The following is a 25169-nucleotide window of genomic DNA, read 5'->3' on the forward strand; positions in this document are numbered from 1 at the left end:
CAAGCAGCAATAGAAAAAGGGGACACAGTCTCAAGTTGTGCTGGGGGAGGTCTAGGCTGGATGTTAGGAGGAAGTTGTTGGCAGACAGAGTGGTTAGCATTGGAATGGGCTGCCCAGGGACGTGGTGGAGTCATCGTCCCTGGCTGTGTTGAAGCAAAGCCTGGCTGAGGCACTTAGTGCCATGGTCTGGGTGCTAGGTTGGCCTGGCTGAGCTTGGAGCTCTCTTCCAACCTGGTTGATTCTATTCTTTTCCTGCTGCACTCCCAAGAATTGTGGAACTGTTGAGGTTGGAAGAGACCTTTGAGATCATCGAGTGCAGCTGATTGCCTGCAGCTCACAATCCCACCTCTGTCACTAAAACATGCCCCTAAGCACCACATCCACACATCTTCTATACCTCCAGGGGTGGGGACTCCACCACCTTGCTGGGCAGCTTGTTCCAATGCTTCCTAACCTGTTCTGTGAAGAAATTTGTCCTGGTACCTTACCTAACCCAGGCCCCGCTGCCAACCCAACCCTGCAGTGGGTTCTGTCCTGCTGCCATCAGTCTTTACCACCCCAACCCAGGCCCTAGGGATAGGGACACTCAGGGCAGCACATCCTGGTCACACCTCCCTCGCAGGCAGCTGCCAGGCTTGGCTGCTGCTCTGGGTGCTGGGGCTGTTCCAGCCTCACCAACCCTCAGGCTTCCACATTCTGCTGCAAAATAAGGGAGAAAAGCCTGAGTTAAGATCTCTGCTCATCTGCCACAGCAATTCTGCATCCAAACCTGGATGAAGTAACTCCTGGAGCAGGCTCTGAAGAGCAGGACAGCAGCTTCCCTAGATCCTGCTCAAGCTAGGAACAGCCTATTTTTTCATCTGAACATGAAGGAAAAACTTTGCTGTGAGGGTGCTGGAGCACTGCAGCAGGCTGCCCAGAGAGGCTCTGGAGAGATTCCAAACCTGCCTGGACACAATCTTGAGCAACTTGCTCTGCGTGACTCTGTTTCAGCAGAAGGGGTTGGACTAGATGATCTCCAGAGGTTCCTTCCAGACCCACCAGTCTGGGATTTTCTCTATTTCTGTGCCATTTAGCAAGTCAAAGAAAAAAAACCAAGCCCAAGCCAAACAATTATCCACCCAGCCAGGCTGAAAGCTGTTTGCCCTCCACACGGGGATGAAATAAAGCCCTTATTTACAGCAACCCACTGAGAGGGACATTATGTGATGGACAGGATGTCTCAGCAACTCACTCATTACATGGGCTCAGCTTGAAACCAAAACTCATTTCAGTCTGGCAGCGTCGATGTGAAAGGCAGAGAAATGCTCACTAATTGGGGTTATTTATCCAACACCTCTCCCGTGCAGCCTGAGGTTCTTGCTGCATGGACCTGTCCCAGCTTGGGCAAGGCTCCACATCCCCCTCCTCATGTCCCAGCCACAAAGCACAATTTCAGCTGGCTCCCCTGGGCGTTCCTGAAAGGCTTTGGGATGCAGCAGGCAGAGTGGAGGCAGGGAAGGCAGAGCAGCTGCTTCAAAGCTCTTCTCCCTTTCAAGGGAACAGGCAGATGAAGGGGAAGATGCTCTGCAATTCGAGTTCCCTCCTCGGGAACGGCACCAGCAGGAGCTCCCTCTCTTCAGATGCTGAGAAATTCAAATGAAAGAGAGGCACTGCAAAAGTGCAGGCACTGACAAAGCCTCAATCACAGCCTCTGCCTTGTTAGGCAGGCAGCAGGCTCTCTGCAGAAGGCAGGAGCTGCAGGAGCACAGCCCTCCTTACCTCTGTCCCTCGCAGAGCTTTTTTACCTTCAAATGCCTAAAACTCCCTCTGTAAGCACAGGGAATCTCCCCCTCCAACTCTGGGCACCCTCTCTCCAGCCAGCCTGGCACAAGGACTGCAGTGCAGCTCCTCAGGGAGCAGTGTGAATCCATGCTCACCTTAGTGCTGGCAGGGACAGAGCAGATCTCACTGCTTCTGTGTCTCCCAGCACCCCTGGGTCGTGAGTGGTGTCACAAAGCCAGGACTGGGGGAAATGCAGCCTGGCTGAGTTCCAGAAAGGCCACCAAGCCCTGCACAGCAGTGAGTGGGTGCACACAGAGCATCAACCACACCAGGCATGACCCTTCCCAGGGGTGGGGAGCAACCAGCTGCTGAAGAGCACCCCAGGATTTTCATGGTAAAAACCATGACTTGGAAAGGTTCCAACAATGCCTTCCTGCATCAGACACCCTCAGTGGCTCCACACCACCAGCCCATGTGGCTGTGGGCAGAAGCCATCCTCTCACACCCCACAGGGGCTGGGGCAGAGCAGATACCCATGGGCTGGGTGCCACATCCTGACACAGGGTATCCCAGGAAGGTGCCCACCTCTGCTGCAGAGCACCACCAGCTCCCTGTCATAGAATCAACCACGTTGGTAGAGACCTCTAAGATCATCCAGTCCAACACAGCAGGGCACCTCTCCTGCCCAGCTGTCCTTCCAGGGTGTGCATGCACTGACAATGACACTGAACATATTGATGCTGCTGAAGTCACCTTGGTGACATCAAATCTGGTGCACAGGAGAGGATGGAAGTGCCACATCAGCTGCCTGTTGTGCAGAACCTGGGCAACAGCAGAGCCTGCTGCAAAATATTGTTGCTGGAAAGCAGCCCTGTGGAGAGGGACCTGGGGGTCCTGGTGGCTAACAAGTTACCCATGGCACAGCAATGTGCCCTTGTGGCCAAGAAGGCCAATGGGATCCTGGGGTGTATTAAGAAGAGTGTGTCCAGCAGATCAAGGGAGGTTCTCCTTCCTCTCTACTCTGCCCTGGTGAGACCTCATCTTGAGTACTGCCTCCAGTTTTGGGCTCCCCAGCTTATGAGGGACAGGGATCTGCTGGAGAGGGTCCAGTGGAGGGCTACGAGGAAGATGAGGGGACTGGAGCACTGCTTGATGAGGAGAGGTTGAGGAACCTGGGGCTGTTTAGTCTGGAGAAGAGAAGACTGAGAGGGGATTTGATAAATGTTTGCAAACACCTGAGAGCTGGGGACCAGGGTGGGGGGACAGGCTCTGCTCACTGCTCCCTGGGATATGACAGGGAGCAATGGATGGAAGTTGCAGCAAAAGAGGTTCCACCTCAACACAAGGGGGAACTTCTTTCCTGTAAGGGTCCCAGAACACTGGCACAGGCTGTCCAGAGAGTTTGTGGAGTCTCCTTCTGTGGAGCCTTTCAAGGCCTGTCTGGACATGCTCCTGTGTGACCTGAGCTAGATTGTGTGGTCCTGCTGTGGCAGGGGGGTTGGACTCAATGATCTCCTTGGGGCTCTTCCAGCTCCTAATATCCTGTGATTACCCAAGCACTTCAGGTCACCAACATTTGGCAGGCATCTGAACATCTTTGTCCAAGATGCCTCCATCCCACAGCACCCACCCTGCACTGTGCTGGGTTAAAGAGCAATTTTGGTACAAACCCACCAGAGCCCCACTGATTTAAAGAGCAATTATGGTGTAAACCCACCAGTCCCACTATTTAAAGAGCAATTATAGGCTAAATGTGGCTTTCATCTGAACAATCAATATTTGTATCTGGGAAAGCTTCCTGGCAGGGGTGGGGGGGGGGGAAGGAAACAAAGCATTGATTATTATTTTGGTGGGGTTTTTTTTCCAGGGAAAAGGCATATTCCATCATCCTGTGCCATATACCATGTGGGAAAGGATAAAACAGAGGCCTGGACATGAACAACTGTCTCAGGACACGGTGAACCCAAATCAGAATGTGTTGAAACTGAAATCAGATAGGAAAGAAATCAGCAGCACAAATCACATCAGAATCAGCGATTAGGGAAAAAGCAAACCCACTGCCTCCAGAAGGAAAGAAAGCTTCCTGACCCACTGCTCCCAAGGAGGATGAGCTCTGTCCCAGCAGCTTCCCTGACTGCCCAACTATGATTTAACTGGAGCTGGACTGGTCTGCAAGAGCAAAATCCATCAGGTGCATCTCCTCCAGCAGCAGTGGTGCAGAAAGCTTCACCAAGAGCTCCCAGTCCCAACCCATCAGCTCCAAACCACAAAGAAGATCAAAGTCTTACTTTATCCATCTTTTGGCAGGGGAGTAAACTCAGCTCCACAAAGGCACCCAGATACCCACTGGTCCCAGCCAAGACACAGAGTGCCAACCCATCAGAGGGTACTGCCAAACTTCTGTACCTCTTCCAGCAGCTCAGGCCCCATTTGCACAGCCTTGCAGAGACAGAAAGCCCCACACCAGCACTTCATGCTTGCAGACAACACAAGGATGGTTGGTGGTGTTCCTCCCTCTGTGCACCCAGAGAACAGCTGTAGCTAACTTGCACTTAGAATGACAGAATTGTACAATCAGTCAGGGTTGGAAGGGACTACAAGGAGCAGCCAGTTCCAACCCCCCTGCCATGGGCAGAGACACCTCACACTAGATCAGCCTGTCCAGAGCCTCATCCAGCCTGGCCTTAAACACCTACAGGGATGAGGCTTCCACCACCTTCCTGGGCAACCTGTTTCAGGTTTTCACCACCCTCATGTTGAAGAACTTCTTCCTAACATCCAGTCTCAGGTGTTTATAAACATTGATTAAATCCCCTCTCAGTCTTCCCTTCTCCAGACTAAGCAGCCCCAGGGCCCTCAGCCTCTCCTCATCAGGCAGTGCTCCAGTCCCCTCATCATCCTCACAGCCCTCCATTGGACTCTCTCCAGCAGATCCCTGTCCTTCTTTAACTGGGGAACCCAAAACTGAATGCAGTGCTCAAGATGAGGTCTCACCAGGGCAGAGTAGAGGGGGAGAAGAACCTCCCTTGATCTGCTGGACACACTCTTCTTAACCCACCTCATTGGCTTTCTTGGCCACAAGCTCACATTGCTGTCCCATGGACTTCAGGTCATTTCCTCTCAGTCTACCACCTGATCCTAGAGAGCAGAGACCAACCTCCAGCTGGCTTCAACCTCTTTTCAGATAATTGCAGAGAGCAATGAGGTCTCCCCCTTCAGCTTTCTCTTGCCCACGCCAAACACCCTGGGCTAGTTTGAAACTAGCTAGAATGCTTTGGTAAGAAGAACTAGATTATAGGCTGTGAAAGGAAAACAGTGGTGATGTCCACTTCCCTCAGAAGTCTGGCTGAGGAGTTTGGGAGGAAGAAATGAAAACATTAGATAACACTCTCACCATTTTCACTCACTCTCACTTGGGCTGCTGGCTGAGCAACATCTTATTCCCTAACCTCACTTTCCATTTGGCCTAACCCACTTGGCTTCATAACCTCTTGGCTAAACCTCTATTCTTCTTTAGGACTGGGGTAAGGTTGAGAGGGGCAGGGGGAATGAGAGGGGCAGGGGTGGTTGAGAGCCCCTCCTGGGGACTCAGGTTTCTGGGAGGGGAGTTGTGTTTCTGTATTACCTTTTACCTTGCCTGTTTCTGTCTATCACTGTATATACTGTAAATCTCTGCTTGTATATTGTGCTAGCTGTAAATAAATAGCTTCATTCATATTTCCAGAGCTGACTGAGGCTAGTCTGGGTGACTTCTAAAGTAGGGGGGGAGGTGGGGAACACCCAAACCATCACACCCCCCCAGTTCCCTCAGCAGCTCCTCACCAGCCCTCTTCTCCAGATCCTCCACCAGCTGTGCCGCCCTTCTCTGGACCTGCTTCACCAACTCAGCTAATATCACTGCTGCAACGCAGGCTGGCTGCTAGAGCTCCTGATTTTCATTTTGCTCCTCTAAAGCCTCCTTAGAGTGACTAAAAAACTATTCCCATCCCCATTCAACTGAAGAACTCTAGCTAGAAAACAACTGAACTACTGTGCTCGCTGAATGAAGCCAAAACAATCCCCACTCCGCAGGCAACGATGCCAACTGTTGGCTTGGTTTAATAAACCTTGAAATGTAAGGATCTCCTTCACCCAAACTTCACTTCTCTTAATCTTTTTTCAGCCTGGAGTTGGGCTGAGACAAGACTTTTGCCCTTAACTCCACCTGGGAAACTCCAGCTGGAGTGTTGCATCCAGCTCTGGAGCGCTCGACACAAGAAGGATGTGGATCTGTTGGAGAGGGTCTAGAGGAGGGTCACAAAGATGGTCAGAGGGCTGGAGCAGCTCTCCTATGAGAATAGGATGAAGGAGTTGGGTCTGCTCATCCCAGAGAACAGAAGGCTTTGAGGACACATTTTAATGGCCTTCCAGTACTGGAAGGGGACTACAGGAGAGATGGGGAGGGAGATTTTGGCCACAACAACCCCAAGCAGCGCTACAGGCTGGGGACAGAGTGGCTGGAGAGCAGCCAGGCAGAGAAGGACGTGGGGGTACTGGTAGATAAGAGGCTGAAGATGAGGCAGCAGTGTGCCCAGGCGGCAAAGAGAGCCAATGGCATCCTGGCCTGGATCAGGAGCAGTGTGGCCAGCAGGACAAGGGAGGTTATTCTGCCCCTGTACTCAGCACTGGTCAGGACACACCTTGAATGCTGTGTCCAGTTCTGGGCTCCTCAATTCAAGAGAGATGTTGAGATACTGGAACATGTCCAGAGAAAGGCAATAAAGCTGGTGAGGGGCCTGGAGCACAGCCCTATGAGGAGAGGCTGAGGGAGCTGGGGGTGTGCAGCCTGCAGAAGAGGAGGCTCAGGGCTGAGCTCATTGCTGTCTGCAGCTACCTGAAGGGAGGCTGTAGCCAGGTGGGGTTGGTCTCTTCTTCCAGGCAAGCAGCAACAGAACAAGGGGACACAGGCTCAAGTTGTGCCAGGGCAGGTCTAGGCTGGATATTAGGAGGAAGTTGTTGTCAGAGAGAGTGATTGGCATTGGAATGGGCTGCCCAGGGAGGTGGTGGAGTCGCTGTCCCTGGAGGTGTTGAAGCTAAGCCTGGATGAGGCACTTAGTGCCATGGTCTGGTTGATTGGCTAGGGCTGGGTGCTAGGTTGGACTGGATGATCTTGGAGGTCTCTTCCAACCTGCTTGATTCTATGATTCTTGTAAAAGCCTGTGGTGACAGGACAAGGGACAGTGGCTTTAAACTAGGAGCAGGACAGATTTAGATTGGACGTAAGGAAAAGGTTCTTTATTAGGAGGGTGATGAGATTGGAATGGGCTGCCCAGAGAAGTTGTAGAAGGGTTTAAGATCAGGCTGGATGAGGCTTTGAGCAATCTGGTCTAGTGTGAGGTGTTCCTCTCCAGGGCAGAGGGTTTGAAACTAGATGATCTATCAGGTCACTTCCAACTCAAGCCATCCTATGATGCAACATGCATCTGGAGATGTTCCCCAGGGCACGTTCTAACACCCTGTTACCTTGCTAAGCCAGGAGAGTTACTGCCAGAGGACTAATCACAGCACCATCCTCACTCCCTCAGAACCAGGCAGAAGCCACCAGAGCTGCCTGCACATAGAGGCTGAAGGTGGAAAGGAGCTTGAGCAGCCTGTTTTATACAGCTGCAGCATTAGAGAGACTTAACAGATTGTCAGGTGTAGCCAGGAAATTAAAGCTCCTTGATAACATTGCCCAGAGTTAACGAGGCTCAATTTGGGAAATGACTCCTCTGATTAATGGCCCTTAAGCACCACAGAAAGCCTCTTGGCAGCTTCCAAGCTTGCTGGCGCAGCTGATGGTGGAGCATGGGTCCTAACCAGCACATCACTCAACAGGCTCTAATAAACCTTAAAGGCTAACAAATCAACTCAAAACAAACTGAGCAGAGCAGAGCAGCAAGCACTCAGAGCGTGATGAGAACTTCATCCCACCACCTACAGGTCATGGTGCCAGCTGAGGGGGTCTCCTGCACCAGCACACACAGCCAGCACACAGACACCTGCTCATCTGCCACCAAGCACTGCAGACCATGGAATCAAAGAATGGGCTGGGTTGGAAGGGACCTCCAAATGTCATCCTGTCCAACTCCCTCTATAGTCAGCAGGGACATCCCCAGCTAGATCAGGTTGACCAGAGCCCTGTCGAGCCTCACCCACCCTGACTATCTACAGAAATGGGGGCCCCCAGCCACCTCCCTGGGCAACCTGTTCCAGTGTTCCACTACCCTCATGGTATCCTATTGCCTCATGGACCTGCCCAGTGCTCTCTGCTTGCTAACTCCATCTCTGCAGACAAAAAACATGGCTAGACCCTACAGTAGAGCAGCAAAGCCACATCCTTGTGCTGTTAAATCTGTGCCTGTGTTGACAAAGGAAGGATAAAAGCCTTATAGGGTAAGCCACCTCAAACACAAAAGCTCTTCCAGTTCTCAAGTAGTGTCTGTCTTCTTCTGTGCCCCACACCTGGCATCACTGCACAGCACAGCACAGCACATCCTCCACTGCAATAGCTGCAGGGCACAGCTTAATCCTCCAATGATGCCACCGGTGCTGGTGAACACCAAAGCCCTAGCAAATGAATTTCGTGTTGGCCTCTTCCACCCACACAATCTCCCTTGGAATGCACAAGTGCCACCTGCAGGTCTTCACTGAGGGGGTCCTCATCTTGAAAGGGAGATGATGGAATTAAGGCTGTAGCTCTCCTTCCACTCTAACAGCGGAACAGAATTAAACAGAGAAGCCTGGAGCTAGGCTAAGCACTTCTGGCCACATTTCTTTCAGGAGGACACTGGATAAAGCCCAGGAAAGAAGGATGCATGAACAAGAAGCCATGAAAGACAACTCCTGCAAAGATCAGCAGGAAGCAGCAGGAGATGCCAAGAGCACACTTCACAGGCACAGATGTCACCAGGGTGGAGCGGGACAGCAGTTAGCTCTTGGCACAGCACTTCTCCCTGTCCAAGCAATCACAAAAGCAGCAAATGTGGAGGCAGCTCATGCCTCTTGGGGCAGCTAAAGCAGCTGCTTGAACCTGCCAGAAGCTCTCATGCCCATTCCAGCACTGTTAAACTGAGAACGAAGCAAAGGACAAAGCTACCAAATGTTACACCAGGCTTATCCTGAGGAGCTGTTCCACAAGTGCCCCCAACCTCTGCCAGCCCTCCAGCTCAAGACTTCTCCTCTTCAAAGGGTCTGCCAGCCCTCCAGCTCAAGACTTCTCCTCCTCTTCAAAGGGTCTGCCAGCCTTCCAGCTCAAGACTTCTCCTCCTCTTCAAAGGGTCTGCCAGCCTTCCAACTCAAGACTTCTCCTCCTCTTCAAAGGGTCTGCCAGCCTCCCAGCTCAAGACTTCTCCTCCTCTTCAAAGGGTCTGCCAGCCTTCCAACTCAAGACTTCTCCTTCTCTTCAAAGGGTCTGCCAGCCTCCCAGCTCAAGACCTCTCAAAGAGCAGCTGAACCTAAAGACCTGCTGCTATCTCACAGGTATCCTGAGGAATTCACTGAGTCCCAGCATGATGGGGTCTGCAAGGGACCTCTGGAGATCACCTAGTCCAACTCCTCTTGCTAAAGCAAGGTCACCCAGAGCAGAGTGCCCAGGATCACATCTGGGCAGAAGGAGGCTCCCTGAGCAGCCTGCTCCAGTGTTCAGTCATCCTCACAGGAAAGAATTCCACCCAAGGAATTTGGAAGTCATTCTGCCAGTGCTGCTGCAGGCTGGTTCTCCTCCTCCTCCTCCTCCTCCCTAGCAGCAGTAACATGAACACCACACTGTGTGAAAACAGGCTCTGCTCACCCCAACAAGGTGGAAATGAGCAGCAGCAAGGAGATGGGAGAGACAACATGAAGATGTCCACCTCAAGAGCCCTTTGAGATGGAGATGGGCAATCCTGGCACAGCATGGGACACCTAAAGCCTGGGCTCTCTCCTGGTAGATGTCTCCAAGGTGACATTTCCTTGGGGATCAGGCTGTTTGGAGTCAAAAATCCTAATGACTTACACACAGAGCAACCTGCTCAGCTGGGTGGTTTGTTTACTGCAGGCTGCCAGAAGTGTAGGAGTGCAGAACTGGGTCCTCTGCACATACAACCAAGACATTTTTATGTGCCTCTTGGAAAACAGAAGGGGAAATCTTCAGACCCAGAGACAACACTGACCAAGAGCAAAGGAGAACAAACCTCTGGAACAGGCTGCCCAGAGAGGTTGTGGATGATTGTATTCAAGACCAGGTTGGATGAGGACTCAAACAGCTGAGTCTAGTGGAGAGGTGTCCCTGCCCATGGCAGGGAGGTTGGAATAGATGATTCCTAAGGTCCCTTCCAACCTAAGCCATTCTAGGATTCTAGGAATCTCCCCAGGCTCTATGTAGTCCTGTAAAGTCAAAATTCCTAATCCAATGAGAAGGGCTGGAATGATGGGGGCCAGCCCTACGTGTGAAGGCAGCATTTCATCACCTCAGGAGGGATGATGTGATCCCAGTGTGTAGATGATCCCTAAGGTCCCTTCCAACCTAAGCCATTCTAGGATTCTAGGACCCCCCCCCCAGGCTGCATGTAGTCCTGTAAAGTCAAAATTCCTAATCCAAGGAGAAGGGCTGGAATGATGGGAGCCAGCCCTACGTGTGAAGGCAGCATTTCATCACCTCAGGAGGGATGATGTGCTCCCAGTGCTGCCTTTTGGGTTTTGCTTTTCTTTGCAGCTCTGCCCATACAATTTCACACTTAGGACAATAAAACCCAACCACAAACCCCAGCCTGACAAGGATGGTCAATAACCATTTGAGTCGCTCCAGAAAAGGGCATTAGGACATCTTTTGAATCAATACAGGCATGGCCAGAGGCATTCATCACTGAGCCTGGCTATTAAACCTCACACAGGAACTGATGCCTTTGGAAAGCAGCAGTTTTCCACATGAAGTACAGTGTGAACACAGAAACACAGAATCTGTCAGGGTTGGAAGGGACCACAAGGAGCATCCAATTCCAGCCCCCCTGCCATGGGCAGGGGCACTTCACACTACATCAGGCTGTGTACCGCCTCATCCAACCCAGCCTTAAACACCTCCAGGGAGGCTTCCATCACCTTCCTGGGCAACCTGTTCCAAGCTCTCATCACCCTCGTGTTGAAGAGCTTCTTCCTAACATCCAGCCTGAATCTACCCATTTCTAGCTTTGTTCCATTCCCCCCAGTCCTATCATGACCTGATATCCTAAAAAGTTCCCCCCCAGCTTTCTTGTAGGCTCCCTTAAGATACTGAAAGGCCACAATAAGGACACCTCAGAGCCTTCTCCTCTCCAGACAGAACAGCCCCAACTCCCTCAGTCTCTCCTCATAGCAGAGCAGCTCCAGCCCTCTGAGCATCCTCATGGCCCTTCTCTGGGCACCTTCCAGCACATCCATAGTCCTCTTGTAACAGTGGCTCCAGAACTGGATGCAGTACTCCAGGTGGGGTCTCAGCAGTGCAGAGGAGAGGGGGAGGATCACTTCCCTCAACCTGTTGCCCACACTCCTCTTGCTCCAGCCCAGGCTGTGGTTGCTCTCTGGGCTGCAAGAGCTCACTGACAGCTCATACTGAGCTTCTCATCCACCAACACCCCCAAGTCCCTCTCCTCAGAGCTACTCTCAAGCCAGTCACTGCCCTGCCTGGATTTGTGCTTGGGATTGCTGCCACCCAGATGCAGGACCTTGCACTTGCTTTTGTTGGACTTCATGAGGTTAGCTTGTGCCCACCTCTGCAGCCTGTCCAGGCCCCTCTGGGTGGATCCCTCCCCTCTAGCATGTCAGCCACACCACACAGCTTGGTGTCCTCAGCAAACTTGCTGAGGGTGAGCTCAGTGCCACTGTCCAAGGCACCAACAAAGATGTTAAACAAGGCTGGTCAATGTTAGCACAAATACAGCTGGCACCACCTCAAGCTGGTGAACATCCTGCTCTGCAGGGGGAGCCTCACATTATGTTAAGTTGTGATGACTTAACCTGTTGGATGCACACACGAGGCTCTGGCTGAGTATTCCCCCAATGAATCAAGATGAGTTTCATGGTTGGAGAGACTTCATACATCATCATCATCATCCCTCCTTCATGGCCTCTGCTTCTGCTCAGGGAAGGAGGGAACAAGGAGAAAATTTACAGCAAACCAGCTGTGCTTTTATGATGGGAAGTGGCCAGTTCTGTGGAGAGGTTTTCTCCCTGGCACCAGGGCACAGCTGCAGACTGGGGCAGCCTGAAAAGCTGAGATGATAGGGGTGGGTGTCAGGAAGATGAGGGCAAACTCTTCTCAGTGGTGCCCAGTGGCAGGATGAGGGGCAGTGAGCATAAACTTCAACATAGGAAGCTGCATCTAAACAGGAGAAGGAACTGTGAGGGGGGCAGAGCACTGGAACAGGCTGCCCAGAGTGGTGGAGCCTCCTCCAAGCCAGCCCTTTCCTCTGCTCCAGAGCCTTCCCAGCTGAAACCTCACCCAAGCCTCTGTGACACTGCAGCTGCTTTGATGCAGCAGCTGAAATTTAAGGGAAAGAAAATCCAAATTCTATGGAATGAGGCTTCTCTATGATGCCCCCAAACCCCACAGCTCATTTCAGCAACAAGGTCCAAACCACTTAATTTCTTAAGTACACCATTTCAAACACCAGAATCTTTCCAACTGCTAAACCCAGCTGGATTCACCTGCTGAACACCCACGCAGGAACCCCACAGCACTGCTGCCTCAAGCACACCCCAGCCAATGTCCATTGAGCCATTAAAACAAACCCTGATCCTCTTTAACAACATCTGTGACTGAACAGTGTTGGCAGCATGATGCCAGAAGCATATCACCTGCTCTTGGCACAGAATCACAGAACCATAGAATCAACGAGGTTGGAAGAGAGCTCCAAGCTCAGCCAGGCCAACCTAGCACCCAGTCCTAGCCAAGCAACCAGACCATGGCACTAAGTGCCTCATCCAGTCTCCTCTTGAACACCTCCAGCACAGCAACTCCACCACCTCCCTAGGCAGCCCATTCCAATGCCAATCACTCTCTCTGCAAACAACTTCCTCCTAACATCCAGCCTAGACCTCCCCTGGCACAGCTTGAGGCTGTGTCCCCTTCTTCTGTTGCTGGTTGTCTGGCAGAAGAGACCAACCCCACCTGGCTACAGCCTCCTTTCAGGGAGTTGTGCACAGCAATGAGCTCTGCCCTGAGCCTCCTCTTCTGCAGGCTGCACACCCTCAGCTCCCTCAGCCTCTCCTCACAGGGCTGTGCTCCAGGCCCCTCACCATCTGGGATGGACAATGAGCAAGCAGAAGTGCTGCTGGTCAGCCAGGTACTTGAGAAGACCTTTAACTGCAGCTTGGGCCAGCAGTCAGCTCAGAGACTGTGACTCTCTAACTCCTCAGGCCTGGAGTCAGGACAGCCACTGAGGATGCTCCCAGCTGGTCATCAAAGTGATTCTTTCCCTCTGGGTTCTTCACAACCACACTGCTGCTGTAAACTCTGCCCCAGCACACTTCAGAAAGCCCACCCTTGAACAAGAGGAGAATTTCCACCTGCAACAGGGTGGCAAGGATGCTAAAGCAAGAGTGGAGGAGGCCACTGAGGAACATCATTGCTCTCCCACTCCACTCTGTCATCTGATTTGGAGCAATGTGAAATCAGTAAGCACCAGGACAGGATAAAGAACCAGCATGCCTGGCTGTTAAATATACAGCTGAGAGAAGCATGACTCACAGCTCAGGTTTCAAGGTGCACTGCTGTATATAAATCCTTTCTGAGAACTGCCCAAGAACACCTTGCATGCAGCTCTAATGCAAAGGGGTCACACCTGGCCTGCCAGCCCTACAGCCCACAGTGACCCTGTCAGAATTGTTTTCCCTGGGTTTTATTTCACAAAGCCAAGCAGGTTAAGCTGCCCTCAAACCTTGGGTTGGCAGGGGGAGGTTTAGGGATCAGGGCAGCCTGCAGCAGAGAGGTCACAGCCCACTAGGTTCCTACACAGTAATGGGCAGGGGCTTCACCTGCACTCAGAGGAACAGACAGACCCTGCTCAGCTTTATCCCAATCTGCTCCAAGGGGAGCAGAGAAATAGAGATTTCCATCTCTTGCCTACCCAGATATATTAAAGACAAGGCTGGATCCTCTTTCTTTTGTAGTAATTAAAGCCTAGTGATTATCCCACTCATCAAACACTGAGTCTAGACACAGACTTTGCACTGCAATTGAAACCAAATCCACCCATACTCCACTCCACGTGGGTACCTGAGCCATACTACTCCAGGCATCCCAGAAGCAGCCAGTCTCTCATGGAAGTCTTGTCTTGATTCAGCAGCAGTGCCTGTGACCACAGGGCAGAAGAGCCCAAGGACAAGGGCAGCAGAGCCCAGGCATGGAGGGAGAAAGAGGCTCCAAGCCAGGTTTAGACAGTACCACACTTCCTCACTCCCTACAGACAGTTTGCAAGTGATGGGAAAACCAAAGGATTTGGGATGGTGGGGAAGAACAGACTCACCCACTGCCAACTGGAGGCAAAAGTAGAAGAACTTTTTTCTCCTGAGGGATAGATCTCCACAAAGGAAGGTTGCAGTGAGGTGGAGGGCAGTCTGTTCTTCCAAGTGACAGGACAAGAAGAAATGCTCTCAGTGTTGTGCCAGGGGAGACTTAGGTTGGACATGAGGAACAGTTTCTTCTCTGGAAGGGCTGTCAAGCCCTGTAACAGGCTGCCCTAAAGGGACTGAGAACACTGGAGAAGAGAAGACTTCAAGGAGACCTTAGAGTAGCCTGCCAGTATCTGAAGGGGACTACAGGAGGGCTGGGGAGGGACTACTGACAAAGTCTTGCAATGACAGGATGAGGAGTAATGAAGTTGGCAAAGGAGAGATTCAAACTAGATGTTAGGAAAGGGTTCTCTACAGTGAAGATAGTGAGGCACTGGCACAGGTTGCCCAGGGAGGTTGTGGATGACAGAAGCACCGAATGTGATCTTTGATCACATTCGGTGCTTCTGTCATCCACAACCTCCCTGGAGGTGCTCAAGGCCATACTGGATGAGGCCTTGAGTGACCTGTTCTACTGGGAGGTGTCCCTGCCTAAGGCAGGGGCTTGGAATTGGATGAGCTTTGGAGGTCCCTTCCAAACTAAACCATTCTATGATTCTAAGCCACGCAGATGTGGTGCTGAGGGACACAGTTCAGTGGTTCCCTGGCAGTGCTGGGTCAATGGTAGGACTAAACCAAAGATCTCTTCCAACCAAAATGATTCTGTGGTTCTATTGCATTTCCTCCATCTCCCTTTCTATATCTCAAAAAAATAGGAAGACAAAGAAGAAAACAAAGCACAAACCTCTCACTGGCTAAGTGGAGCTGTGAGAATCTCACCAGGGAGGTGGTGGAGTCACCGGTCCTGGATGTGTTTAAGGTTGGTTTGGATGTGGTGCTTAGGGCTATGGTTTAAGGTGAACCTTGTAGAGTAGGGTTAGAGGTTGGACTTGGTGATCCTGAGGGGATTTTCCAGCCTGGATGTTTCTGTGATTCTGTGCCTCAAGCAGGACCACAGTCACTTCTGCTCCCAAGCTCTCAGGCAGCCACCTTAAACACACATTTACATCTCCTACAGCATCAGACCTCAGATATGCAGGGCCCTGGAGAGCTGCACATTTAAAGTTCTCCCACCATCTTCATACCATAGAATCAACCAGGTTGGAAGAGACCTCCAAGCTCAGCCAGGCCAACCTAGCACACAGCCCTAGCCAAGCAACCAGACCATGGCACTAAGTGCCTCATCCAGTCTCCTCTTGAACACCTCCAAGGACAGCAACTCCACCACCTCCCTGGGCAGCCCATTCCAATGCCAATCACTCTCTCTGCCAACAAATTCCTCCTCACATCCAGCCTAGACCTCCCCTGGCACGACTTGAGACTGTGTCCCCTTGTTCTATGGCTGATTGCCTGGCAGAAGAGACCAACCCCCACCTGGCTACATCCTCCAATTCCCTTGCTCCTCACTACCATCCCCAGGCAGCAAAGGCAACCACAAAACAAGGCAGCAGAGTGGCTTTGGGATTTTCTCCTTTGTTTTCACAGCTTTAGCAATTTTGCAAGCATGTAAATACCAAGGAAGGGTCAATGATTCAACAGTGATTAAGTCTGAAATATTCTTCTCAGTACCCATTAGTCCTTTGAAAACACCCATCCCTTTGCCAGAGCATTCCCCAGAGCACACCCAAGCAGTACCCAGAGCTGGGGAAAGCTGCTTCCTTGGAAAGTTTGAGGTATTTGAGTTCAGATCAGCAAGCCAAAACAGAAAAAGACAACAACAAACCCCAAACCCACAGCAAGAGACAATAAAAGAATCAATGTATTGCAGATTCTTAACACCATCTCCCCAGAGAGAGGAAGAACAATGAAGCCTGAAGGAAATTTTCTATTCTCAAAACCATTTGCATTGCTATTGCAGAAGATGAATCTGAAACCCCCCAGAAAAATTCAGGGTTTGCTACTTTTTTTCTTAAAGAATCACATGAAACTGTACCTGGGATGCAAAATTTCCACCTTACAACAGCAAAAAGCCCTGTGCCAGCCTCAAAGCCTGCAGGGAATCACAGAATCAACCAGGTTGGAAGAGACCTCCAATCTCAGCCAGGCCAACCTAGCACCCAGCCTTATCCAGTCAACCAGACCATGGCACTAAGTGCCTCAGCCAGGCTTGGCTTCAACACAGCCAGGGATGGTGACTCCACCACCTCCCTGGGCAGTCCATTCCAGTGCCAATCACTCTCTCTGCCAACAACTTCCTCCTAACATCCAGCCTAGACCTGCCCTGGAACAACTTTTGACTGTGTCCCCTTGTTCTGTTGCTGGTTGCCTGGCAGAAGAGACCAACCCCATCTGGCTACAGCCTCCCTTCAGGTAGCTGCAGGCAGCAATGAGCTCTGCCCTGAGCCTCCTCTTCTTCAGGCTGCACACCCCCAGCTCCCTCAGCCTCTCCTCATAGAGTTTGTGTTCTAGGCCTCTCATCAGCTTTGTCCCCTTGTTCTGTTGCTGCTTGCCTGGCAGAAGAGACCAACCCCACCTGGCTACAGCCTCCCTTCAGGCAGTTGTAGACAGCAATGAGGTCACCCCTGAGCCTGCTCAGGGCTATAGCAGCCTTCAAACCTGTGCTTGTGGCAGGAGCTAAAAGGTTTCAAGGCTGCAAAAGCCCACTGAATCCCCCACAAAACTTCCTTCCAACTCTCTGGAAAAAGCCATTTCAAGTTCTGAAGAATCCCTGTGGATAGGAAAGGCTTTGTGAAACGTGGAATTAAGCAATGCAGTGAAAACAGCAGAGCCCAATCCAAGATTCTTTAGGAAACGAAGGAGCATTTTTCCTTCATCTCAGTCTGCTCCCAGTTGTACTCAGGATACTGCAAGCCACTGCTTCAGCTTCTCTCCAACCAAGAAAATGCAGCAGAGCAATAAGATTAATTCACTGAATTACACCTCCTTTGTTCACTGAAAAGCTGCCATTAAGCAGAGGAACAGAAAGCTGTTTCCTCAGAGGACGTGTCCCCACACAGCTGGGTGCAAGGGTGGCCACCATCCATGCCACCCTGGACCTGAAGAAGCCTCAGGAGGGTTCCACCACCTTGCCTAAAAACTTCCTTCTTTAAAGCCCATTTAAAAGAGGAAACAGCTGCCAGCAAGACCTTTTATTCCACCTTTTGGCAGCTCCAATTCTATTAACCACTCCAAAACGAGGAGTGACAGCATGACTGCTACTCCCAGGCTGTAATTAGGGAGGGCCACCAAGGGTCAGCGTCGTGGGGCACCTTCAAACGTGGCATAGCTTGGCAAGGGCAGGGTTAGTGCTCGCTGTGCCCATGCTGCAAACACACTCATCTCCAGCAAGCTGATGATTTCATTTCCCTGGTGAAGGAGATATCTCATTATCAATAATTCATAGGCAGAGGCAGACATGCAAGTGGTTTGGAGAAGTGAAGTAGAGAGAGAAGGGAGGATTCCTGGAGCGAGAGCCAGCAGACCCAGAGAGGGGAAAGGGGCACTTTGCATGCACGTGGCAAAACCAATCCAATTTCAATCACATACGTGACAGGCCAGGTGGCAGTTTAACAGGGGGACTGTCCCTGTTGGTATATGACAGGATGCTTGCCTGGATGGAGCCCAGCTCTACCTATCCGGATGGACAATTCGCTCTCGTAGGCCAGGGGCTGGGCAGGTTCATGCTCATATTTTTCCTTCACTGCTCGCTGGTCACAGCTCAAGGCAAATGCTGCATGGGGAGGTCCACTGAAACCCTGCAAAGTAAAGGAGAAATTTAGGGTCTTTCCCAAATCATCCTTCCAAGCTTAGCCCCATCCTCAGGGACTGCTCTGGCAGCCACGCGGTTGGGAAGCTGATCGGGGCACACAGCAGAGCAGCGTCTCACAGGTGCATGGGGACATAGAATGGTTTAGGTTGGAAGGGACCTCAAAGATCATCCATTCCCAACTCCCTGACAAAGGCAGGGACACCTCCCACTAGAACAAGTTCAACTTGGACTTGAACACCTCCAGGGAGGTTGTGGAGCACAGAATCACCGAATGCGATCTTTGATCGCATTCGGTGATTCTGTGCTCCACAACCTCCCTGGGCAACCTGTGCCAGTGTCTCACCACCCTCAACCTGTGCCAATGTCTCACCACCCTCAACCTGTGCCAACGTCTCACCACCCTCACTGCAAACAACTTCTTCCTAACATCCAGTTTCAGTCTCCCCTCTGCCACTTCAAACCCATTTCTCCTCGTTCTGTCATTACAAGACCTTGTCAATAGTCCCTACCCAACCCTCCTGTAGCCCCCTTCAGATATTGGAAGGCCACTCCAAGATCATCTTGAAGCCTTCTCTTCTCCAGGCTGCAGAGCCCCAACTCTCTCAGAGCAGAGCTGCTGCAGCCCTCTGAGCATCTTCATGGCCTCCTCTGGACTCGCTCCAACAGTTCCATGTCCTTTTTGTGTTGGGGGCTCCAGAACTGTCTGCTGGGTTCCCCTGTTGCCTGGATTTAAATCTGCACTGCCAGCAGAAACATGAAGAACATGGTTAACAAGAGCTGTGGGCCCAGCAGCACAGGGCTGAAGAGGGAAAGCCAAAATTCCACTACACTAAGAGCAAGAAACACAATTCCATAAGCACAAAAAAATGCAATTCCATAAGCACAACTCCCTCCAAAGTCAACCTGAAGGAAAGCAGCAGACTAGCAGGGACATTCGTTGTCATCAAAGGGTTCAGCTGCTGGGTTAACCTCTGGAGAAGTTCATTTTGCAGTAGGCTACCATGTCTTCAACGTGGATTGAGCTTGCAGTGGAATTAGTGTGGCTTATGAGGAGAGGCTGAGGGACCTGCAGAGGGACCTGGACAGGCTGGATGGGTGGGCAGAGGCCAATGGGATGAGATTGAACAAGGCCAAGTGCAGGGTTCTGCACTTTGGCCACAACAACCCCAAGCAGCTCTATAGGCTGGGGACCGAGTGGCTGAGAGCAGCCAGGAGGAAAGGGAATTGGGGTTACTGATAGATAGTAAGCTGAAGATGAGGCAGCAGTGTGCCCAGGTGGCCAAGAGAGCCAATGGCATCCTGGCCTGCATCAGGAACAGTGTGGCCAGTAGGACAAGGGAGGTTATTCTTCCCCTGTACTCAGCACTGGTCAGGCCACACCTTGAGTGCTGTGTCCAGTTCTGGGCTCCTCATTTCAAGAAGGACATTGAGGTGCTGAAACATGTCCAGAGAAGGGCAACAAAGCTGGTGAGGGGCCTGGAGCACAAATCCTATGAGGAGAGGTTGAGGGAACTGGGCCTGTTTAGCCTGGAGAAGAGGAGGCTCAGGGGTGATCTTATTACTGTCTACAACTACCTGAAGGGGCATTGTAGCCAGGTGGGGGGTGGCCTCTTCTCCCAGGTAACCAGCAATAGAACAAGGGGACACAGTCTCAAGTTGTGCCAGGGTAGGTATAGGCTGGGTATTAGGAAGAAGTTCTTCACAGAGAGAGTGATTGGCATTGGAATGGGCTGCCCAGGGAGGTGGTGGAGGCACCATCCCTGGGGGTCTTCAAGAAAAGCCTGGCTGAGGCACTTAGTGCCATGGTCTGGTTGATTGGATAGGGCAGGGTGATAGGTTGGAATGGATGACATTGGAGGTCTCTTCCAACCTGCTTGATTCTATGATTCTATGACCTGGGGCTGTTTAGTCTGGAGAAGAGAAGACTGAGAGGGGATTTGATAAATGTTGATAAGTATTTTAGGGCTGGCCAGAAGCAGGAGGGCAGGCTCTGCTCACTGCTCCCTGGGATAGGACAAAGAGCAATGGGTGTAAATTGCAGCCAAAGAGGTTCTGCCTCAACACAAGGGGGAACTACTTTCCTGCAAGTGCCCCAGAGCACTGGCACAGGCTCCCCAGAGAGGCTGTGGAGTCTCCTTCTCTGGAACCTTTCAAGGCCTGTCTGCATGTGTTCCTCTGTGACCTGGGTTAGATTGTATTGTCCTGCTCTGGCAAGGGGGTTGGACTCAATCTCTTTGGGTCCCTACCAACTTCTAACATCCTCTGATCCTGTGAAAGTTGAACCCATGTGAGCCATTGTGCTGGTTTGAGGCTAACTTGCAATGGTGATGCCTACTTCACTCATAGGTTTGCTGAGATGTATAAAAGCAAGGACACAAACATAGATAACTCAGTTCTGTCTGTCAGCCTCTGTGTTTCATAGAATCAACCACGTTGGAAGAGACCTCCAAGCTCAGCCAGCCCAACCTAGCACCCAGCCCCAGCCAATCATCCAGATGGCCCAATGAAACTTCAGGCTCACTTGGAATCCAGTCCTACACCATTTGTGCCCTGCAGAAAGCAGAGAGATGGCCAAAGTCAATACTGTCCAGCTATGTGCAAAGTCTGCAGGGAACCCAAGCAGACGTCCGTGCTGCTCCTGCCAATCTGGACACAGCTCCAAGCAAAACCAGCTACAGCTCAAGGATCTGGCAGAATCTTTATCTACATCATCACAAAAACCCCTAGCAGACACTGTTCCTGCCTCTCCCCACAGTGCTGCCTACGTGGCAGGAAGGTTGCCATCTCTGGATGTCCCCACACTGCTCAAACCCACAAAACCAGTAGGCAACACAAGGCTAAAGGCATAACCACACAGCTGAGAGAAAGAAATGTGTCCCACCATGGTGGCTGTATGACCCAGTGGGTCCAGCTCTCCCCAAAGCATGAGGAACAGAACCATGAGTCCCTCCTTGTAGGGCTGGGAATCGGTCCCCATGAGCAAGCACAAGGAGAGATGTCCTGGCTGCACCTGCTGGGAACATGGCATTAGCTGCTGGATTGATGGCAGCAGACTAAACAAGCATACACTGAACAGCCAGAGAGGGTAAGGAGATCCTCCACGAGTTAAGGTCACCTTAAACAAAACTAAAGGTTAAAGATGAATAAGTAAATTGTCTCCCCTCCCATCATTTGCATAACACAGTCTGACCACTGCCATTAATACTAATCAGGTATCTGCTGCCTGCTCTCTCTTGCAGTTTAATCAACCTTCACCTCCCTTAACCCACAGAAACTCTGTAGAGGTACCCTGTGGAGATCACCCTGGGTGAAGAGAGGCCCACCTCACCTGCCAATAAGAGACACCAGCACCTCCATACCTCACCTCACCAGCAAGAGCTGGAAGAGCAGGTAGCAACACGAGAGTATTCCAGCAACACCTGGGTGACAACACCATGAGGAGAGAAAGAGGGAAACCTCAGCATCATGATCTGACTTGCACGATGTAAGGAACAGACCAAGGATGGAAGCTCACAGACTCAGCCTGCTGCTGGCCCTTCTGCAGTGTGCTCTCCCTAAATTCAGAAGACTCTTGTCCTGCAGAAGCTAAAGAGGCTTTCTCCTCTACAGAGTGAGTAGCACCACTTTCTGGAAAGCATCAACCCAAGGAGAAGCAAGGATGGGAAAGTGGAACTGCAGCAGGTAATCCTTCAAGTGCACAGGAAGGATTTGTAAGCATTGCTCAGGGCTCTCCAGCCAACAGCTGCCTCCCTCCTGACTCACAGAATCAACCAGGTTGGAAGAGACCTCCAAGCTCAGCCAGTCCAACCTAGCACCCAGCCCCAACCAATCAACCAGACCATGGCACAACAAAGCTGGTGAGGGGCCTGGAGCACAGCCCTGTGAGGAGAGGCTGAAGGAGCTGAGGGGGTGCAGCCTGCAGAAGAGGAGGCTCAGGGCAGAGCTCATTGCTGTCTACAACTCCCTGAAGGGAGGCTGTAGCCAGGTGGGGTTGGTCTCTTCTGCCAGGAAAGCAGCAACAGAGCAAGGGGACACAGTCTCAAGTTGTGCCAGGGGAGGAAGTTGTTGTCAGAGAGAGTGATTGGCATTGGATTGGCTTTAAACACCTCCAGGGAAGGAGCATCCACAAACTCCCTGGACAAGTTGTTCCTTTTGGGTGACAAAAGCAGGATCTGCCATGGTCTAGTTGACTGGATAGGGCTGGGTGCTAGGTTGGACTGGATGATCTTGGAGTTCTCTTCCAACCTGCTTGATTCTATGAATTAGGGAGGTGCTGCATGGAGTTCTACTCTGCAAAGATGCCTTCTGTCTCCTAGTCTGTTCTCACACGTGGGGCCCTGGCAATCTAACGACCTTTCTATCGTAGCTCCGTAAGCAGAGATGAGAGCACCGGGGGCATACCGCATCCCAGAATAGTTTTCCTCCAAGATCTTCCTGTCCCAGTCTCATTGCATCTCGCTTTCAGAAATAATCAACCCCCGTGGTTATTTCAGTTAACACTAATTGCTGGCATGAACTAATTAATGTAGGTTGACTCTTCTCATTCTAATGCTTTTTTAACCCACTGACACATTCCAATTAAGGGACTCATGCAGGGACCCGACTGCAGTGACTCAGAGCAGTCACAGTTGGCATAAATCCTCTGCTTCACTGAAGGTCACTAATGCTGCTCCCAACCACCAGCATCATGTGTTTGTGGCTGCCAGAAGGGAGATGACCTGACCTGGTAGTAAGCATCTGAAACCTCTTCTAGTTTGCCTTCACCAAGATGCAAGCAGACTGGTGGGCGCCGCGGCACGGAGCAGTTGATGTGCTGAGGATGGTGGCACAGCAAAGAGCTGTGGGGGGCTTCTTATCAGCACTCCAGAGCTTGAGGCAAGTGGGCTTAGAATCATAGAATCAGTCAGGTTGGAAGAGACCTCCAAGATCATCCAATCCAACCTAGCACCCAGCCCTGGGCAAGCAACCAGACCATGGCACTAAGTGCCTCATCCAGGCTTTGCTTCAACACCTCTAGGGACGGTGACTCCCCCACATCCCTGGGCAGCCCATTCCAATGCCAATCACTCTCTCTCTCTGTGAATAACCTCCTCCTAATATCAAGCCTAGACCTCCCCTGGCACAACTTGAGACTGTGTCCCCTTTAACAATCTTTAAAGGTCCCTTCCAACCCAAACCACCCTATGAATCTATGAAACATGGAAGCAATCCAGAATCAATCCATATGGAAATGTGCCCATTCCTGCCAGCACTGCAGCCATCAACCCAGTACCAATGGCATCACCCTCCTATTGCTGGGCAAGAGAGTGAGGCCAGAAGGAGGAGGAGGAGGAGGAGGCAGCCACTTGCTTTTAGACAAAGCAAGGACCTTGGATTGCATCCTGCAGCCCACTCAACCTCTTACACAAGTCCCCTGTTGAACTGAATCCAATTTAGAAAAGAAAGAGTGAGTGACACCTCTGAGAAATAACCTGCTCTTCCCACCTGGCCAGTGAAGGAGCATGAATTAATAAAGGGACCACGATGACAAAAGCTGATGGTTTGGCTTTGGGCAGATCACTTTGTGCACCATCTGGAGGTGCTGCCTGTCTGGGAAGGTTGGTGATGTTGCTCTTCCCTTGGGATATCTTACTGCTGGCTATAACCCAGCAAACGCCCTGGAACAGGCTCCATAAAGCCACAGGAAGCAGAGACCATAACACATCAACTAACAGCAAAAAGCTGCTCAACAGGGAAGAGAAATGGAATCATTTTTTACTACTGCATTAAAGAAAAAATAATAAAACTGTTCCTCACTTGTCCAGGAGCTAACACAGAGGCAATAAGAGACAACAACAAGCCATGCTTTGATGGTGCCCAGAGGCTCTCATTTCACACTTATTAAAAGAGAGCCAATGATAACAGATCAGAGACCCAGAAGAGAAAGAGGAGAGGGATGGAGAGCAAGGAGAGGAAGGAGAGATGCTGCACAACCCCAGCCCCTGTCTCTGTGCACCCACTCTGCCCATGCTCCCAGTGAGCTCAGTGCTTCAGTCTCTTGCTCAGCCTCACTTCTGAGCCCTGTGCCTGCGGGGAGGGAGCCAAAGGCTGCGCAGGCACCAGGCAGCGAGTCCCTGGCTCCCCCCAGGCAGACACACAGACTGCTGCTAGAAACACGAAACAGGATGGGGCAGGAAGAGAGCTCCCTTGGAAAGCACTTCCCTCGGGCCTGTAAAACCACAGGCTGCTGTTCTGTTGTTTCAAACAGCAGATCAAGGGCTCGGTGCTCTCCAGTGCACCTCCATCAGCTACGGATCCCCAGTGTCAGCAGCGCGCCTTTGTAGCCCACTGAGAGCCTGCTGAGCCTGCAAGCAGTGGTGAGCTGCTCCCCACCATCCCTCAGCACCCTTTGGGTTCTTCTCCTGAGTCCTCAGCTGGTTAAATCATTCTCCAAGTTGCTAGAGGGGCGTCTGAGGATGGCAGTGGCAATTCCCAAGGCAGCCAGTGTCCCATGGGACATGCCAAGCCCTCAAGGAGCAGCACCTGATCTAGGGTAAGTTGTCCCTGCCCATGGCAGGGGGGTGGAACTAGAAAATCCTTGTGGAGCCTCCCAACCCTGACTGATTCTATGACTCATGCACCAACCTCACCACCAAGGGTGCAAGAGGCAAGTCCTGCTCACATCCACACTTCTGCAAAGCCCTCATGTCATTGAATCACAGAATCATTTTAGGTTGAAAAAGACCTCTGAGATCATCAGGCCCAACCATTAACCCAGCACTGCCAGGTCACCACTAAACTCCATCCTTCAGCACCACATCTACTCAGCTTTTCAATCCCTTCAGGGATGGGGACTGCACCACTGTCCTGGCCAGCCTGTTCCAAGGCTTCACAGCCCTTTTGGGGAAGAAATTGATCCTCACATCCAACCTAAACCTCCCCTGGCACAACTTAGAGAACAGAATCATAGGATGGTTTAGGTTGGAAGGTACCTCAAGGATCATCCAGCTCCAACCCCCTGCCATAGGCAGGGACACCTGCCACTAGAACAGGCCACTCAAGGGCTCATCCCACCTGGCCTTTCTTCCTGTTTTATGACTGACCTACAAAAACCCAACATTTAAAAAGTTGT

The 25169-nt window shown here is 51.5% G+C and overlaps 1 protein-coding gene across 1 annotated transcript in view; it reads right to left on the reverse strand.

Annotated features, from left to right (window-relative positions):
• SLC39A11 (solute carrier family 39 member 11) overlaps positions 1-25169 on the reverse strand; it is a 141904-nt gene that overhangs the window by 85931 nt on the left and 30804 nt on the right. Inside the window, exon 5 of the mRNA XM_064150660.1 lies at positions 17900-18044. Coding sequence (XP_064006730.1) covers positions 17900-18044 — 145 coding nt within the window. The remainder of the gene's footprint in view (positions 1-17899; positions 18045-25169) is intronic.

Source organism: Pogoniulus pusillus, chromosome 11, assembly GCF_015220805.1.
Source record: "Pogoniulus pusillus isolate bPogPus1 chromosome 11, bPogPus1.pri, whole genome shotgun sequence".
NCBI lineage: Eukaryota > Metazoa > Chordata > Aves > Piciformes > Lybiidae > Pogoniulus > Pogoniulus pusillus.